General features: G+C 28.0%; 2 protein-coding genes across 4 annotated transcripts in view; one reads left to right on the top strand and one right to left on the bottom strand.

Annotated features, from left to right (window-relative positions):
- LOC114119169 (A-kinase anchor protein 200) overlaps positions 1-16334 on the bottom strand; it is a 34844-nt gene extending 18510 nt beyond the window's left edge. Inside the window, 1 exon segment of the mRNA XM_027980662.2 lies at positions 15996-16334. The gene's annotated coding sequence lies outside the window, so the exon portion shown is untranslated.
- Positions 16335-16551: 217 nt separating this feature from the next.
- Positions 16552-18189, top strand: LOC114119400 (succinate dehydrogenase assembly factor 3, mitochondrial). 3 transcript variants are annotated; one of them, XM_027980953.2, is made up of 3 exons: positions 16552-16670; positions 17228-17416; positions 17488-18189. In XM_027980953.2, the coding sequence occupies exons 2-3, from the start codon at positions 17240-17242 to the stop codon at positions 17677-17679; spliced, it is 369 nt and encodes a 122-aa protein (XP_027836754.1). In that variant the 5' UTR covers positions 16552-16670; positions 17228-17239; the 3' UTR covers positions 17680-18189. The 3 variants fall into 3 exon arrangements, with proteins under 3 accessions (XP_027836754.1, XP_027836745.1, XP_027836761.1); XM_027980944.2 differs by having other exon boundaries at positions 16571-16739; XM_027980960.2 differs by lacking the exon at positions 16552-16670 and adding an exon at positions 16805-16928.
- The last annotated feature ends 2432 nt before the right edge of the window (positions 18190-20621 follow it).

Here is a 20621-nt window from a genome sequence, read left to right as displayed (position 1 = left end):
ATATAGGAATATCACTACTTACAAGAAGTACAATTATCGTACATACACTATACAGTATTAACTATTAACCATTAAATATTTTAACAATATGTATAGTAATAAATAATATAATCATGATAAAGATTACACGGTATATGATTACACTGAACTAAAAAAATACATACATAATATTAGGTATGTATAATAACTAAAAAACGACGACCTTGCTCGAAATTCAATGTCGACATGGCCAACACTGACCCGTGTCGCGAATTGTGATAATGATGCATAATAACGATTCAAATGACTCACCACGGTATTTGATCGCTTTATAATAAAAATTAGTCAGTCTCAACGACGTGATCCGGTGATGAGTAACGAGAAAACCACTATTCTATAAATAAGGTATCTATAATATGACTGCATTACAATCTAATATAGTATTATAGTTATTTTATAGATATAGGTAGGTACTACGACTATACTAATAATATTAATAAGAAAATAGGTCTAACAAATAAACTAATACATAACTTATAAGTAACTATAGTATTTATTTAACTTATATAAGTTAAATTATAATAGTTGTGTTTTAGATATAAATTCTATCATCCTCTATTGATCTAGTTTAGATATTTTATAAGTAAATATAATACGAGTAAGTAGGTACATAATATTTTCTAGCTAATGATGGATAATAAAGGGTGTATATTATTAATAGTAAGCTGTAGATATGATGTAAGATAAAAATATTTAATTTAAATGCAGTTCTTTTTGAAGATTTTAGAAGTAGTACACACTTGAAACATAATAATGTATTTAACGTATTTACACGTCCACACGCCATAAAATACTATCAATATAGTTAAGTTTGATAATAATCAAATTATTTATAATTTAGTTTCGTCATCTATAATTCTAAAAACAATTAAAATACAAATTGTGAGCTCATGGATCCCCAACAAACATGTTAAGTGGGACCCATAAATTTCGGAGAAATAAACAATAATAATATTATTTGTTATACATAAATTAGTCTAAATTAATAAAACGAAAAAATTCTACACCTTTCAAATTTGTCTAATTTTAATATGAAATTGTTTCTTGAAGTAATTTTTCATGAATTAGCTCTATAAAATAGTAAATGGATCGTAATTAATAGGTTATAGTAGGCTGTGGATATAGTTATCGCAGTACAATTAATAATCCAATACAATTTTAACCAATGATTCATACAAATGTATATTTCTATTTATTTAAATATTTTTAATTTAACGAACTAAAGTGTATTAGAATTTTATTTTCTACATCAATACTAAGTAAAGAATTTCAGTCAACATTTTACGACTAGGTCGTAAATGTGATAAACTGTTAAAATAAAATTGCAGAATAGCAATCTATAAATATATTATATTACAAAAATCGATAAAACGATCATTGACACGGTTTCATAACTGTTTTATAGCTTTAAGCTCATAACAATTTTCATACAATTCAACAATGATAGTTATTAAGGTGATAGAATAAAATAAGTGTATACGTAACGAATATATATCTCTTAACATATACATATGAATATATACCATAGAGAATCTTTTACTTGACTAAAATATAAAATTTAAAAATAAAACTGAAAATTATTAGAAAAATAATTTTATTATTCTCCATTTTATTTTTAATTAAATATTAAATAATCTATACATAACTACCCAAACACTAAATGGTATTTAATCTGAATGAAAGACAAAAATGTATTAAAATGAATACACTTACCTACTTTAGGTAACTATATTACAGTGTATATATACTTAATATACATACAATTTTATTATATTATTATAAATTTTAGTTATTGTTATTCGAAATGTATTTCTTGATAACACGCTGTTCAATGGATTCTCATTGGAATAATAATTCGTCCCGGAACATAGTATGCGTAATACTTTAAAGACAATGAAAAATAAGGAAAAATTCAGTTATAAAAATAAATACCATAGACAAACTAATTTAATTACTCTGATTCTATACCAATATTAACTTATTGTTTGCATACAAATCAACACAACTATTATGAACAAAGAAGGATCAAAACATTTATAAAACATGTAATTGTCCCTAAATTGTAATATAATTGTTAGGAATGCCTAATACTACATGTATTGTGTTATTCATATCATTTAATAAATATATAAAGTTAATATAAAAATAGCTATTCTCTATATATTTACAAAAAAAAAAAAAAATACGTTAGACATCGTTCAAATTGATGTTGGTTAAAAATTGATTTTTTATTAAAATTACCTAGGTATATGCAAAAAGAACATGTTTTATTCTTAAACCAACAATAATATACGATGTTAACATTTTTTGATAATCTTACATTCAGTCTAAAATACATTATAGAACATGATATTCGACACTGGATCACTCAAACAAATTTTAAAATAATTAAACAATATAGGTACATTTATTATAATACCTATAATAATATTATGACGTTTAAATATTAAACCATTTTAATGATGTAGTTGTAACATAATCAAATATATTGTTTTTAACTGCGTAAATCAACCGTGTTATATAATATTTATGAAATGAGCCTCTTTGTCTTTTTGTCTTTGTCTGCACACTCCAGAATTCAGATAAGACTGTAAAAAATCGAATTTATTTAATTTTATCAACATAATGTTTATAACAATTTTTATCGAAGTATGATTTTAACGAGTAAAGTATTGTATACACAGTAGTACAGTACACACGTTGCTTAATACTAATTATTTAGGTATATCAACTTGATTGGAAGAATAAATTATTATAAAAAGAACCATATTACCTATTTCTTAAAAAATATAATTCTTACTATCACAGTATTTATACAAAACGGAACATAGGAGGTAAATCTAATTAACTTGACGAAAATAAAAACCGTTGAATGCATATCAGGAAAAAATGTAATCCAAATGACTATCTAATTAGAATACAAAAATATCAAGTTTCCTGTGGTCACGGTTTCGGTTTTCATTGATATAGTCATGTCAAATTACATTACTCGCGAGATACGCATTACACAAGTCGATTAAACATGTAAGGAAGTTCACAATAGAAAACAAACACTGTTGCAAATAATTACCATCAATGGAATGTCACTTCAGTTTTAATTCGTAACTTGTAAGACATGTGGATCACTTAACCATTCTTGCATATGTAAAGTTAACTATAATATAGTCAATTGGTACTTAGTAACATAATTTCCCTTTATACAAAAATTATAAATTATAATATACCTACCTAATTAATACAAAAATGTTATTAGATATTATACAACGTTTTATTAATACGCTCATAGATTTTTTTTCAAAAATATTAATCATAAAAGCACAAAATTAATAGTAATATATAAATATTAGCAAACACCGTTTCATCACAAACTAATATTTAATTATTTAGTATGGAACGATTTAAGGTAATTGTAACAAAAAAATCCTGGCTAAAATAACATCTACAAGCATCTTTGGTCTTTTTTATTTCTTAGAATATCAAATATACCTAGTTTAAATTTTATACTCAGAAAAATAATCTAATTCCCTATGTTATTTATAATATTAAAATGAATAGACTTAAAATCATATTATCTAAGGCCCCCACCCACATAGGATTTTGCCAATTTTAATTTTAAAATAAGTTATTAGAACCATAAAAATTACAGCAAATTTGACATGTTATTTGTTAGTGACAGATGCAGAGATGAGTAGAGAATACGTCTTCTTAAAAATAGCGTACAAAAAACAGTGAGTTTAATATTACCTATCACTGTAGTATTAAAATTGTATTTAATATTTATATACTAGTAAGTGGTTAACTTATTGTAGTTAATAGGTAAATGTCATCAAACTTTGGGTTATTATAGATATAATATAGTCACAAAAGGATAAACGCGAAGAAAAAAGTTCAAAAGCTAAACTGCAATGTGGGTTATCCTACAATACAAGTATATTATTTTCAACGCTATGTAGGGTTTTTAAGAATTTTTAAACGATTTCTAACCTCATAGGTCCTATACAGTAGAAGCCTTTCTTGGTTAAACTTCAGATATAATATAAATTCAATACTTAATTGTAAACATAAGTTACAAAAGGTATTATTTAAAAAACAGCGATAAACAAAAATGATTACAAATGTATGTAAAACCACAAAATAATTAAAAAACAAATTACATACGTGTTGGATCTAAGAATTAGTCAACATGTAAAATAACATTATTACTCTAAATAATCATCATATGAAGAGGTTTGATCAATTTAAAAAAAAACATCGTAAGCAAATAACCAAAGCAGGATAAGTTTTTTATACAGATTTAACAGGACCTTCGAGTCAAACTGTCTTCGCACTACTTGTACCTATGCACCGAGTCAGTGAAAACATTTTAAGTTTTTCACTTTCCATTGTTTGGGGAGACTCACAGAGTTATTACTTTCGATTTGTTACGTGTTCGTAGTTGTACTATTACTTATTCCAATCGCGGCGACGACAATATAAATCTGGCGCACGATGTGCATTAAACACCGACGAAACGCCGCCACCCGTCCTTATTGTGAGCGTAACGAAAATTATTGGTTGCCTCTTAACCATTCCGTTCACACAAGAAGACGCAGTTTGCTTTTCAACAACGAAATGAATAATACTATATTTTCACTACTAGATTACAGACAATTGTCATTTGTCAACAAGAATCAAACGAAATGTTGGTTTGTATTTTACAAATAATAGACTAATCTATAATCTAATCTTTAAGTATTTTGTAGGCATGAATATTATACAACTGGAAAATATATACTTAGAACATTTTAAAACGAATAATATAACACAAATTTACTACCTAATAAAAACATTTTGAATATCTATTAAGTACACAGAAAAAAAAATGAAAAATATCAATAGTCGTCAATAAATACATTGTATGGTACATAATCCAATACTATATCTAATATTTATTTGTAGTTATTATTATCAAGCAAACACCGTGAATACTCAAACAAAGAGTGACTTAGAGGCTCAGAAGTAATATACAAACTCTTAAATATAATCATAAGACATACACAATACATAAACACAGGCTGAGGAAATCTATTTCCGTGATAAAACATCCGGCAGATTCATGTTTATTCGAAGCATTCGAACATCCGAAAATAGGATCAAAAACAAACAGTCATCCTCGTTTAAAATCTGGGAATGGTCAACCAGACCATACCCGGAGGCAGAACGAACCGGTTTCTAAACGCCATTACATGCTTTATAAAATATAATCTTAAATACTCATATGGAGACTACTTATTACTGGATAATTTTTCACAGTTCAAGGTCACGGGTCGTTCGTACAGAAGATCGCGTCAGATTACATAAATAAATAATAATTTACAGGACTTTAACAATGATGCTAACGTTGTTCCTTCACAGCTATCGGGTGAAGAACGAGTTCTTACTAACCTGTATGACACACAAGGTGATGGAATTAATCTATATCAGCCAATGACAAACTTGATGCCCCTCTCAATTGCTAAGTTTGAATCCATGGAATCGATCAACAATAGAATCATGTTTATATCTTTATTATTATTTTTTTTTTGTTGTAAAAAATATGACCTTCCCAAGGGAATGGGGAACGAATTGAAGATTTTCTTACATAGGGTTCTCATTCTCTAATATTCACTAGTTGTTAACGGCGAAAGTAAAAAAAAAAACGATCTGAATATATTAATAGTTAACTTATATTATACTTTCTTTTAAATTGATGTAATTATGAGCATAATATTTCTATTTTATTTCCAAGAGAACAAATACACGAATCATGAAAATTGTTAAAGTCATTAACAACGAACAATTCTAAATAAATCAATACAAATATCAAAAATAAATAGATGGATTATAAACACAAACAATTTTTCATCGAATTTAGAATGGTCAAAGTATTTGTACTAAATCTTATTAAAACATTGTAATATCTATTAATGGTATATTTGTTTTTAATTATGAGATTGAAATTGCATCCTGAAAATTATTCGTAAATACTATAGATAGATAGAAAATACACATGAATTCGAAATTAGGATACAAAAATTATTATGTTTTGCTTAAATGGTAACAAGTTAATATCAACGAAACAGTGTAGGTAGATACTGAAATATTCTATAGTCTATACACTTAAATAAATAATACATAGGTGTAATTGATAACACACATTACATTAACAATATAACTATATTATATATTTCTAACTTACAGTATGCTAAATTTCATAACAATAAATTGGTACTAAATAGTAAATACTATACATACCTACTTAAATAAATTTTCCAGTTAAGAAAGCCTCAAGCACTTATTTGTCTTATCTAAGTTCCACTTGTATATGCAAGAAATATAAATATTATGCAACAAAAGTCAAATTATAATATAATTTACAATTGAGTCAAGCCCCCAGCTAGGTGGTCATTAAGCTCAATAAATCATCTAAAATGGGAGGGGGATTATACTAATAGAATAAATTTATGATACAAGAAGAGTAAAATCAAACTCTTTTTTAATATTAAAACGGGACCACGTGAAGATAAAACTGTAATTGGTAATAATGATAAAATGGTAAATACACCTAAGGTATTTATTTTAATATCAAGCGAATAATCATGTTTTCACGTCAAGGCAGTTTCTAATTAAACAATTATCTAAGATGTAAAGAGTGTATGTTGAACCATCGATTAATTGCATAGAAACTATTTAATTATTCAAAATTGATACTATTATTGTTATTTAATTTGATAGATGCAATTTTAAGCTAGTTAAATCCTTATGGGCTAATTTTTACTATACTATGTTTTAATTCAAATTAGAGTTCAGTATTATTCAGCACACATACTAAAAATACTTTACAACATAAACAACCACACAGGTTCACGGTTTTAAAATGATTTAATAAAAACAAGATAGTCCCAATCGTTTAGATTATGTTGCGCAATAGGTACATAACATTTGAATACTATTGCAAAACGTGAACTGTTCAAACAATATATAATTCACCACCTTACTGTTGATAAGGATACTGCAATATATAAATCGTGAGTAGAATATTTCTACTGTCAACATTAACTCGGTTATTATTTTATTATTGTGTAATCGAATTCCAACAAAAATTGCAAAATATTTTCTTTACTCGCGTAGATTCAAATTTATATTAGGTACTATTAAAGCATTAAATAATAACAGCTAATATACGTCTATAAAATTGGTCTTTTACCATGTCAGAATTTCCTCGACATATAGGTTAATTATAATTAAGTAAGTAAGTAAGCAAGTAACATAAATTAAGTTCACTCCCCGACTCCCGAGATTTATAAGATTAAACCTACGCACTTTGACCGTGGTGATGAGAATGAATGATGTGTGAGGGGCACACAACATATAATATACCTAATATACCTAATTCATTCGATAAATTCTGAACAGTTAATATACATTTTTTTCGCGAAGATTATGTCATAACGGGATTAACTTAAAACATGTGTATAGAATGGTTAATATTGAATATTCTAGGTACAGTTTTGTTAAATAAAAAAACAAACTAATAATTAATTGAATACGTAAAATAAGTATGAAATAAAATGAACAATGACTGCAATTATAAGATTATTAATCAGTAATTTGCAGTAATGGTTATACTATACCGAAAGATAATTAATTATATTTCGATTAGTATCCTTTTGCTTGTTTTCATTTAGTACTAGACTAAATATGTTTTGACACAATACGTAGGAATTGCAGTTTAAAATACTTAAATAAAATGTATATGCCCGCACCCAATTATTTTAGTAATTTTTGGGTAGGTCCGGATATTTTACTTATTTTAATTTATACTTCACCTTAAAAAATCTTCTCGGAATTGAAAAAAGAAGGAAAATATAAAAATAATTGAAATGCGACATAGGTATAACTATATTTAATACTATCAAAAATTAAAGGGAATGTCTGGCGCCACGATAACAATAACAAGTACTTATACGGTGTATTTATTGATAAAAATATCTAAGAAACATTAAATACCTATAATAGTATATATTATCGTTGAATCTACCATAACCCATAATGTTTGAAAATGTTTAGATTGTTACATTTGAAATATATTAATAACGATTAATTTCCAATACTAATTAGGTTAGATTAGGTGCTATATATAAGTACATTAATTTTAGCAACAATTTTCAATCTTAGATTCTGTAAGCAAGGGTTAATTGATTTTACATTGTGTTTTTAAGCGTCACTTTTAAAGCAATAAAAATATTTAAATTGTCAACGTTAGACAATATTTTTTCTGGTAATAAATAAATTTAGTAGATACTTTAAGGGGCCCAAAATAAAAAATACCCATTTTCTTAAAAATTAGGAAAAATCAAAACTTAAATAGGGTAAGACTGATTTTCAAAAAAGTTTTGACCCTTTTTGATATTTTATTATTATAATTACATTATGTACCTATTGCAATTATAATAGCAATTTAAATATATAGTTGATTGATAATATTATATAATTGGTAATGTTGACTGATAGCCTATCTACGCTAGGAATCGTTTTTTGTATTCAATAATTTGTCATTATATTCAAACCTCACATCCACAGTGACCTATACTCAATGATGAACTATACACTAGACTCCTTCTGTATATAGGTATAGCAAACTACAGCGAAGGAGTTATACCTACTTCATTCTAATTCCCCGATTTTTATTTTTTATCAAAGTCTATTGACAGTATAAATAAAAATAAGATTTAAATTGGTTTTAATGATCTTTGAAGTATTATGCGACCCGGTTCGTACATTTTAAACTGAAAAAATTACGAACTTAACATTAGGAACAATGCAGTTTTGAAGCAGTTAATGCGACCAAACAACAATATCATTTCGATGATTACAACAAGAACTGTAGGGAATCTTGGGGGGTCCTAAATGATCTAAATAGTACAAAAGAGTTTATTCTTAGCATTTCGAGGAGAACAATTAAAAAATAATCTTATGCCACTAGTCATATCCTACAGAATAAATAAATTAAACACCACGCCGTTCGAATTATCATAATATGTACTCATAATGGATTAATTACCACAATTGATAGTATTCGTAAATAATACGGTTTATTTTATTATCTTTAATTTCTACTAAACACTGTAAAGACACATTAGAATCCAATAAATAATCAAGGTAGGTATATTGAAAACTGTATACCTATACTTTTTACAAGATTTGTTATGAATTAACAAAAAATGTAGTTATTATTTTTTTTTGTAAAGAAAAACAAATATTTATTTTTTTATAAGTATTAAAATATTTTTGTCAATTATACACTAATAGGTATACTAAGACAACCTGGTATAAATATATGATTAAAAATTGTAATAAAAGTATAGTGTAGCACTTTAAAGACGACGGATTTTTAGCTCATCGGTATAAGAATCAGATCACACAACCAATACACGTCTTGCAATATTTAAAAAAAAAGGAAATTATTTGAACTTGATTTCCCGGGTGTTTAGCCACTAGTCACGGACTGCTACCATTTTACGTATATAATTTTATAACAGTAAAAAATAAAGAAAGAATAAAAAATCGGTATCTCTGTATTATAACCCATTGTTATGCCCCCACCACGAATTTAGAACGTATTCTGACGAAACAAAGAAATACCTAGTTGGTTATAATCGAAATGGCTTACAAAGTATAATAAACTCATGTGTATTATTATCATTATTATATATTATGTTATACGAATTCTGACAAAACACCAGGTGAGCATGTCCGTTTTAATACAACTAGATAAAACTACAGCAGCACCAACTTACTAGAACTATTAAATCATACATTTTTTTAATATTATTTAAAAACAAGGTATTTATTTATTCATACATACATGCTATAAAATACACGGAAAACATAAAATACGTAGAATATAATATCGTAATGAAATGAAAACCAAAAATCACGACGTATGACGTAGCTTTTAAAGAGTAAAAATAATAACTTGTTTTTCGGAATTGATATCGTTTAACTCTCGTAGAGATAACACTAAAAAGGCGGCGAATACGGAGTACGTTGTGCGTTATCACAATATAATCCGACAAATTATTATTTTTGTAATGCCAGTCAGTAGGATAGTAAATATTAAATACATCGACAAAGAACAATATATTGTTCATTAATTGTATGTAATATTATAATTCAATATTAAAATATTTGTGCGATTGCGATGATTGACGGTTGAGAAGGAGTGTTACTGTATTGCATGTATACCCGACATAGTACGTTCTGCATCAAGAGTAAAACCCTTTCAATTTTGGAGGTATAAAAATTTTGCAGTTTAACGGCAACATGGCCAGGCTAGTACAATAATACCCCGCTGAAATGCGTTGTTGCACTCACTGTCACACACTCGTATACAATCTGACTTGCGATGGCCATATTGCTCCCCCATACGACTACACATTAGCTCTAACATTCCATACACACTACGTGTATGTTAAATGAGCCGTCATCGAAACTACCGAGTTGAATGCGGGTTACGTACAAAATTTAATTTTGTCGTGAAGAAATTTACACGCGAGTACATAGCACATTACAATGATTGTCTGTATAAATATTAAATAATACAATAATTATTATCGTTTGAAGACTGCGTTCGTTACGTTTTAATAACTTACGCGCGCTCACACAACACACACACACACACACACACATATGTATATATAACATCTACGAAACACGTCAGACAATCGATTATGTCTGTAATGTTTTTAATTGACAGTAATTTCGTCGGAATCACGACAAATACATAAACAGTTGAATTAAATGTTTTCGTTGCCTCTCCGCCAACTAGTTATAGTTAACAGTAGCAGTCAAAAATTATCAATTTTAAAAACAAAAATAATTCTAAATACTATACTATAATAATTCAACAGTAAAAATAATAAATTAACTAGGACATCACCATTCACCGCTGTTACCACACACAATGACGCGTTTAGTTTCTGTATTACAATACCAACCGTTTGATTCGATGACATATGGCTCCGGCACGAAGTTGTATGACAACATTGACAACCGGTGTCGGCACTTCGGCAGTTAACATAATATAATATAATCGCAGTTTACGAGGTCCGAAAATATTTTAAACGGCGCCATTAACACAATTCATACGAAATACCATAAACCAAAAAAAAAAAAAAATAAATAAATAAAAAATATGGAATGTGTCTGCTGTCGGCAGTCGATTCCAAAATAATACGCTTCTGAAAAAAGGGTGAACACATTCCACCATGCGGTATTACACTAAGATATTTATTATATTTATAGAAATTGGACGAGGGTTGTTTGTTGTGTATAGAACGATCTAAAATAACCATTTTACGGTGTGCTACTGTCTACTATAAACAAAATCGTAAAATGAGAATGAGACAAAATCCATCACGCCAAGGGTAGGTTTAAAATTAGATTTATTTTTGTGTGATTATATTATTTTCTAGGAGGGCGCAGTAAAATTATTTATAAAAATTACTCAACGCCGATAAAAATGTCATCTACTTAAAACTCTTATTTTTTTTCATTTATTCAAAGATGACCGCACAAACCATCCTATAGGAAATCTGTATATACACGGAACAGGTTTGACTGCCCACGCGGGTCGAACGAAACGAAAGATCTTCTATTGAACCTGGTAGACATGAGTCATCAGCACCGATTTGGTTTCGGTATAACGAGTAACAACGCATAGTATTCAAATATCTAAGGTCAAGGAGCAAAATAAACCATAATATCTCCAATCACACATATGTTTATCAGACGGTACGAAAGAATATAGTAGGAATATATTACGTCGTATACAATACATACAGAAATAAATTACATCTATTGGTGTACAGACTGGAATCAGACAGCTGTATACCCGGCTGTATAGCTACATTAACAACAGTTATTTTTAATAATAACGTCAATTGTCATAAAAATATAACTATACTTTTCAAACAAAAAAACAATTGAATAGGTAATTAATAATAAATTGAGAAAACATAATAAGCGGAGACTTAAACGTTGAGTCGTTGACAACATCACACACTAGGTATTATATACCTTTAATAGGGTTTTTTTTTTTTAATTAGAACTTTAAGACTATTAGTTGCAAGTGTTTACATTTTGTTCTGGGTAGTGTTTATGTTTAAAATCAATACAACCAACTAAATTATTGATATTACAAAAATAAAATTAACAACAATAATCATTCAATATAGGTATATTTATTAGTTTATTAGTTGGTTTATAGAAAAATTGAAATATAAAAAACCAATTTTAATTAATTTACATACATAAATACATAATGTGTGTTATAGACCATCAAACAATAACGTATGTTCAAACACTACCTATATAGAGGCAGTAATTTGTATTAAATATCATTAAATTAAAAGATAATAAAAACGAAAAACATGATGTCTAATTGGACAAAATATAGTTAATAAAATATGGTTTTAAAGGGATAAAACTCGAAAAACAAAGTAGATAATGGCTTTTAAGAAGGGTACAAAACAGAACATACTAATATACGATATATACCCACATATATACATAGTAGATATATAATAATTGTAGAGGGACGATATAGACGATTAATAATACACAAACACACAAATGTATATTTTACTTTTAGTTTACCCGCACACAAGGATATAAATTCGTTTTTACGATATTTTGAACGACAGTAAGTACGTGGTCAACCAGAATAGGGTTGCCCCATCCATTACCAAACGCGGGCCACCCCTCCCATCGTCAGCAGAGGAGTAGTATTACAAACGCATTTTATAAATATAAACATACGCAGACAGACGCACCCCAAAAACTCGTCTGTGCGACAATGGTTGACGGCGACGGGAGCGCGCACGTTTGCCAGCATTAAACACACGGCTCCCGCACACGGCGAACCCGCGGGGTGACGCACCCCTGCCCTGATCACACCCTCCCACGAGGCGCGTTTTACCGTATGAGAAGTATACCACACATTGTATAGCAATATTATATTGGTCTCGCTGGTGGGGTAATTCACATACACAACTCATATTTTTATTATTATTATCACTATTATTTAGGTCACGTGTTTAATGTCTGATTTTTTTTTCTCAAAAAATACCTCGAAAAATACATTATTCAATCATGAAATAAAATAAAAAATAATATTTTTCCACGCCCTTTCACACTCCTGTGCCCGCACCGGATACCTGAATGCGGTTATCGAGGGCGCGGACACGTACACATGCATATTCTTAAAGACGAAACGTTATATCACATCAAGTATAGTATATTATAGAATAAAATATAATATGCCTTGCGACGGTGGTGGTGGTGTCCGAGTAACAGCAAGCAGCTGCAGATGGTCGGGGGACGGGTATCGACGACGACGCAGAACCGGTGAACCGTGCGCGCGCCTCGCGCAGTCGCACGTTGTCTTCACGGTCTCGGCTGAGTTCGCATCCCGATTATTGTGTTATAGAGTACCATTAAAACGGACAGGGGTTCGAAAACGTGTTCATGAACAACTATTATTATACCATACAGCCAAGCATGGAGGAGAAGGCAGAGGGGTCGGGTCATGGCGTAGCGACGGCGGCTGCTGTTGTTGCTGCTCTCACTACACTGAGAACTGGGAAGATAAAGGAATATATTTTATTTGTCCTAGCAAAATATAATATATAGGCATATCTGTGAAAACATATGCGAGAAACACAACGGGGAATACTAGGTACATGGACGCCCGCATCCAAAAACATATACCTGCTGCCCACGAGGAAAGGCCGACCGGAAAATTACAGGTACACAAGGTCAGCCCGTGGTCCCCAAAGAGAACAAATTATTATATGCTGACAATAATAACAATATCGAATTTATGCCATAACCAATAAATTAGCAAAAAACACGATGATGAGGGCTTTCCTAAAAAACTATAAGATACCGAGAAAAAATAATATTATGTATGAGAAAAATTATGTGGTTCGAGAGAATTTTAAGTCGGTTGGTTTTTTCTTTTGAAAAACGACGCTATACTAATGTACAACCGGTACACGCATAATATTACACACAATCGTGATTACAGACTGAACAATTATGAGGCAATTAGGATAGGTAACGACGTCACTGTCGTCAAGTACAATTGGAATTCGGAAACTAGAATATAGTAATAAGGTCGGGAGAAACAAATACAACGTTGCGTAACAACACAAATTGGTCTTGGAATCTATTTACGAAAATACCGATTAGGTAAAGGTAATTTGAACACCGATTCGCTTTGGATCATTAAGTTAACAAAATGTTTAATAATATATATGAAGGCGATTGAAATAGGATCCACATGTCTTCAAGTGAAACGCGAAATTGCATCTCTTCTAATAAATTCTAAATAAAACTAGTCTACCTTTGCTACGTTTACGGTTTATAAAAAACAATTGCGCACACGAGAAATACATAAAAATTTCAATCCGATATAATATTTAAGTGATGTGAAGTATAATACTGTATTGTAAAGAATCTGCTGAGGCATACGAAAAACCACATACATTCTTTAAAATATTATCTCTAATGCCTGCACAATAGTTCCTATAGCAAAATTATTTATATCGACACCTCTGACCTATTGAGTATATTGTAATGAGAATGGTATGTTCATGAATGATAATATGTAATTTGATTATCGCATTTTTTTTTTATACATTGAATATATTAACTTGTTATAGATACCTATCATATTATAGAAAACTCACTGAAAATTGATGACTTAACATTAAAACGATAGCATATAGTTAAAACATTAAATATTCGAAAGAGGTTACGTTTTACTTTTTAACAATATTTAGATTCTACGTAAAAAAGCAAAATAATTTATTTAACGGAAGTTAGTGAACAAAATATTAATAAGTCCGGAAATTGCCTGGGGTCACTGAACAGTACCTACTACAGACGCAAAAAAAATAGCTACCTAATACTTAATAGGTTTTATTTCAACAAGAACAAATTACGCAGTATCTGTTTAACGCATTTTGGTCCAATTTTAAATAATTTTTGAAAATAACTGATGGGTATCAGGTTCCATTCAATAGAATGAAAAAAAAAATGATCTACCTATTTTCCATTGTGTAGACCTATACGCGCACTATTCGTTCCGAGTAAAGAAATAGCTTTAAATTGTACTTAACTAGAGCAACACACATCATATTATAATACCTATTTAAACGTAGTTTTTCTTTTGTCTTATACAAACGTATTTCTTAAAACTATAATACAAACTTCAAAGCATTGGTATAATTCATTTTATCGTTACGCAAGGTTAGCATAAAGGATAATATACTAGTTATAAAGCGTACAAGAAAGTTCGTATTTAAGCAAAAATGCATAATAATATTTTAACACATTAAGTACCTAGGTACTCCGCTCACATAATATAAAAATACGTTATTCAAATTTAAAAAAAGTACATATATTTTGAGAATCCCTAGGTGGTTAGACAAGGGACATTATCCGAATCAACTAATTCAACAAAATAATTCCCCAAGAAAATGTTAAAAACTTCGAAATGACAAAAAAAAAATACAAAAATCATTAGGGCGCGGAGTGGAAATTATCGTAAATGACGGATACAGTAAAAAGGAAATAAGTACAACGCAGACCAAGGGGATTGTATGTAGCCGAGACTTGAACGGTGGGTTAACTTAGCGAGTGTGCGCGAACGGGTGTATAAACGAAATACCTAGTAAGGTTTTTGTCTGTTTTGTTTCTGATTTTGTCCCGGGGAAAAGGCAGGTGCGAAAGTGTCCGCCAATAATGGCGACCGTAAGGGCAAGACAGAAAAAAAGAAAAGCCACACGGGAAGGGTCGCAACTAAGGCATAACAATACCATGTTTGGCGAATAAAAAAGCAATAAAAGTAAAAAATAAAAAACACTCACTTAACAATTTATTATTGAAGACAGTGTCGACTTCGGCTGATAGACTGTAATATCGCGAAAATCACTACCCAAAAAACACTGAATCGTATATAATGGTTGACCGAACGAGGTTCGATGTTTTATCCGACGGTATAAAAATATATTTCTTATATGAACGGAATAAATTTTATGTTGTGCGTAAATATTAATGCGTAATATAATGTATACAAAATTAATGTATATATTATATTATAACACTATAAAAAAAAATTAAAGAAATCACGATTATATTATTAATATATATGCGATCCACAGTCAATGTGCGTAAAGCATCGAAAACAACGACGGTCTGAGTGCCGGAGCGGCTAGGAATCGGTTTTGCCGTTTGCCGTTCAGTCATAGCCGCGCGGCCGGCCAGCCAATCACAGTGATCCATTACCCACGCCGCTAACAATGTCGCCAACTTAGGGTGTGGTCGACATACGAATGCCCATTTACATCTTTGACAAAGACCAACACTGGTTCACAGCACCAGACTATGCGATTGTATTTATCAGTTATCTGTTATCATTTATTACCACTTTTTCGATAACATTGATATTTGTTATCACACCGAAGTCGGATTGTCTAAAAGACGTATTATAAATTTACGACTTTTTATTAAATTAAATATTAATAAACGAAGACCTAGACTTGGTAAGGATTAAATTATAAAGAATAAAGTATAAGATAATAGTAAATTCACAATATCTCCATAGTTAACATGTAAGTATTAAAATTACCACAAATACATTCTGCCTGTCCATAATTAAATAGCGATTACTATTTACTTTCAGCAAGATTTATCTTCAATAAAGTAGTATTAATAGTAATACATGTACAATTTGAACATATCCTATCTGAATGGACTGATTTTTCATTTGATTATTGTCATAGAAATTAAAAGGACATTAGGTATATTTTTTTTTTCATCAAAATTATTTATTATTTTATTATAATGTCAAATACCTTAGAAAACATTTTGTTACATTTATATAGGTAAACATATTTCATTGTATATAAAATAGATATGATAAATTATTATTTAATATAAAAAAAGTTTATTTAAGAAAGAATCTGTCCAAAATAAAGTATTGTTAGTTGACACATATTAACAATAAATATGTAGATATTTAAGTATTTTAAGTCCAATTTGTAATTATAATTGTATTTTATAACATTCATTTTTAATACATATATTTAATTATTTTTAGACGTGCTATGTGATGTCCGGTTTAAATCATGTACAAAGAGTTCGATTATTGTACAAAACTATTTTAAGGCTACACCGTGGCTTACCTAATGAATTACAAGAATTAGGTCAAACATATGTCCGTGATGAATTTCGCAGGCATAAAAATTGTAACCCTAAAGAAGCCAGAACATTCATGCTGGAATGGAGTGTATGTATATTAATTAATTGAATTGTTTTTTATCTTTATTTAATTAATGGATTAAATTATTTTCCATTTAGAAATACACATTGACATTATCAGAGCAACTGTTGAAAAATGCTAAATCAGATATTGGTTTTGGTAAACATATTGCTGCACAGGATGGTGTATTAGAATCTTTCACAGATGATCAAATTGTACAACTGTATAATTTATTTAAAGAAACAACTGGAACTCGGGATCAAACTATTGAATCTGAGCTTTCAAAATAATTTTACTTGACAATTAATATTGTGCCTATAGAATTATAGAAATATATATAATTTATATATGTTACTACTTACCATGTAATTTGCTAGTTGATTTAAATTTAATATTGTTGCTACATGTAATTTTTTAATCTGTTGAATTTTTAAATTATACACATCAATATATCATGATTTTAATATGTATGTTATAAACTAAATTTATTTACCTTATTTAAATACTAAAAAACCTCATAATGTATTTTAAATATTATCTAAATATAAAACTATAAAAATTAAAAAATATTAATTATTAAAAACATTCTAATGTAAATATTCTTTCTCGTATAAAAATATTTTTAATCATCAAAAAGTACTTTATAAAATTGATGATTCAATTACATCAAATGATTTTAATTGTTTTCCATTTGTTAAATTACCAAAATTAAGCATTTTGATGTGTAATAAAGAACGTTTTAGTTATACGCTGATGCATTGTAAAAAATAAATATATAAATATATTATATGAAACATTAACGATGTTTTTAAATTTTTTTATTGTTGATCATAAATCTCACAAATTATTAATTATTATATATGTTAATAAAAATTGATACATTGTACTAATATAACATTTAATTAAGTAAACTAAAATTATTATACTTATATAAATAGACTAATCTTCTGAGCAGTATTTTAAGTGATAACAATTTTGTTAATAGTTATTTCACAAATGTTTAAATTAATTTTCATAACAATTTATGATTTATAGTGCAACATGTACAAATCAAAATGAAATGCTAATACTGATATTTATATCAATAACTTGAATAACTACATTTGGCTGAACTCAGAACCACAGATATGTAAACATGTATATCTATATATATATATATTATCAAACTTTTATAAACAGTCAAAAATTATTTTATTTATTGACTTTAAGCTATATACTATATACTGCCATAATTATTGCTATTAATTAATAATTTTAAACACTGATATGTCATGTCTATTGTTGTAAACTACTAGTTTGTGGTTGTAAACAATGATTCTCTCATTTGCATAGAAGCTTTTGAGCAATAAAAAACTAATATTTAAATAATAATGAAAAGGGATGTCTTATAGTTTATACAGTACTACATCTTGATATCAATAGTTAATAAATGTAACATAGATATATTAATAATACTATTTTGAAATACAAATAGACAATAATTGTAAACTTGGGCCTTACAACATCTTGTAACAAACATGTGAACTGTAAATTATGTCCGAATGTTGGTTTATATAAAATTTAAAATATATTAACTTAATCCAATTTTTTAGTCAATATAAATTTAATAAGTATGTCAGGTTAGTTCCAAGATTTTTCAAAGAAAACATACCTATTAGTTTTATTTTTGTGAATCATTGCATGTTAAATTTTATAAAACATAGTTTTCATCATCTACCAAAAATTTTTAAAATGCTTTTATTGTTTTTATGAAACTTTAAGTTAATTATGTTCAACTATCTACTAATAAGTACAATGAATTATATTATAAATGATTAACTTATTATTACTTATATTCTTATAATATAGAAATAAATAATCTATTATACCTACTGGCTACTTCACAATTTGTGATTTAGAATGTTATTAATGTAAATCTAAGTTATATTTTAACAAAACAGTATAATTTAAATAATTAAAATACAATTGAGTATCGATAACTTGAATTTCAAGGGAGGTAAAAATTAATTTGAGTTATCGAGACAAGACTGTATCTATAATAGTATAATAGCAAAACATAATAATTCCATAGGTAACTACTACTTAACAAATAATTAATAGTTTTATTAATACTAAATGTATTTTTTTTTTAAGTTAACACTTTATGCTTTGAATTTAAATTTACTAAGCTTACTTCACTAAATAACAAAATATCTAAAGTTTGTATATTTTCCTTATAAGTACCTACCTATCTAGTATTACATAGTAAACAAGTCTTAGATACTATTTATTGAATTATTTTACTAAATTACAAAAATAAAAAATATATTTTAATTTTACAAGTTTTAAGTTAAGGCTTTAACATAATGTACAAGATTACTCATGAATAAACTTACTGAATTAAAAAAAGAAAATGGAACTACCTAGTACCTAACTATCATAAAATTCTAAATCCAAATAATATTATTATGAGTTTATAACTTATTTAAGTTCCAATTCGAACATCAATAAATATTCAAAATTCAGATGTAGGTTGTTACCTACAAGAACGATTTTCCTTTAATAATTTTTGTTATAATTCAAAACTAATAGGTAGGTACATTTTAAGGACTTATAGGTACATTTTGGCCATTTTGCTATTACATTTACATATACCTACTTAGGTATATTAATAATTATTAATTAAAAAATATGACCTTCTACCGTACCAATAATTTAAAAATCTAAAATTATTCAGACTTATTCTAACTATTTTTTCCATGAAATTGTTGGCTATGTAGTATGTAGTAGGTAAATAAGCAAGGTTTATAGATAGGTAGGTACTTTAGGTACCTACTTACTATATCATTAATTAAACATAGTAGGTATTAAAATATTATTTATAATGTCAATATGTACCTATATATTTTGTATAATCAATGATACTATCTATATATTATGTATGTGATGGTACTTACTAATAATTAAAATACCTACGTATACCTAATTGTAAAAATTAATAACAATTATTTATTAAAAATGACCTATAATAATAATAAAATTAATCCAGATCTGTATGACAGTACCTATACCGGCTATACCTATTATACAACATATTATTATGTTTTAAGTAAAAATTAACTAGTAGGTACTTAGGTAATAGACAATAGTAATATTAATAGGTACCTACATATATAAATTATAATATATTATACTTTCTCATTAAATATAGAGACTAAAACACAGTGTCAGATCAAAATCGTTTTTTAGATTC

This window comes from Aphis gossypii, chromosome 2 (assembly GCF_020184175.1).
Source record: "Aphis gossypii isolate Hap1 chromosome 2, ASM2018417v2, whole genome shotgun sequence".
Lineage (NCBI taxonomy): Eukaryota > Metazoa > Arthropoda > Insecta > Hemiptera > Aphididae > Aphis > Aphis gossypii.
This window is presented reverse-complemented; position numbering and strand designations above follow the sequence as displayed.

What these genes read in the sequence shown, in the direction of transcription:
- LOC114119400 (XM_027980953.2), top strand. Translation starts at nt 17,240, where the DNA reads ATGTCCGGTTTAAATCATGTACAAAGAGTTCGATTATTGTACAAAACT. An exon ending in CATTCATGCTGGAATGGAGT is followed by an intron (nt 17,417 to 17,487) that starts GTATGTATATTA and finishes TTTTCCATTTAG; the next exon opens with AAATACACATTGACATTATC.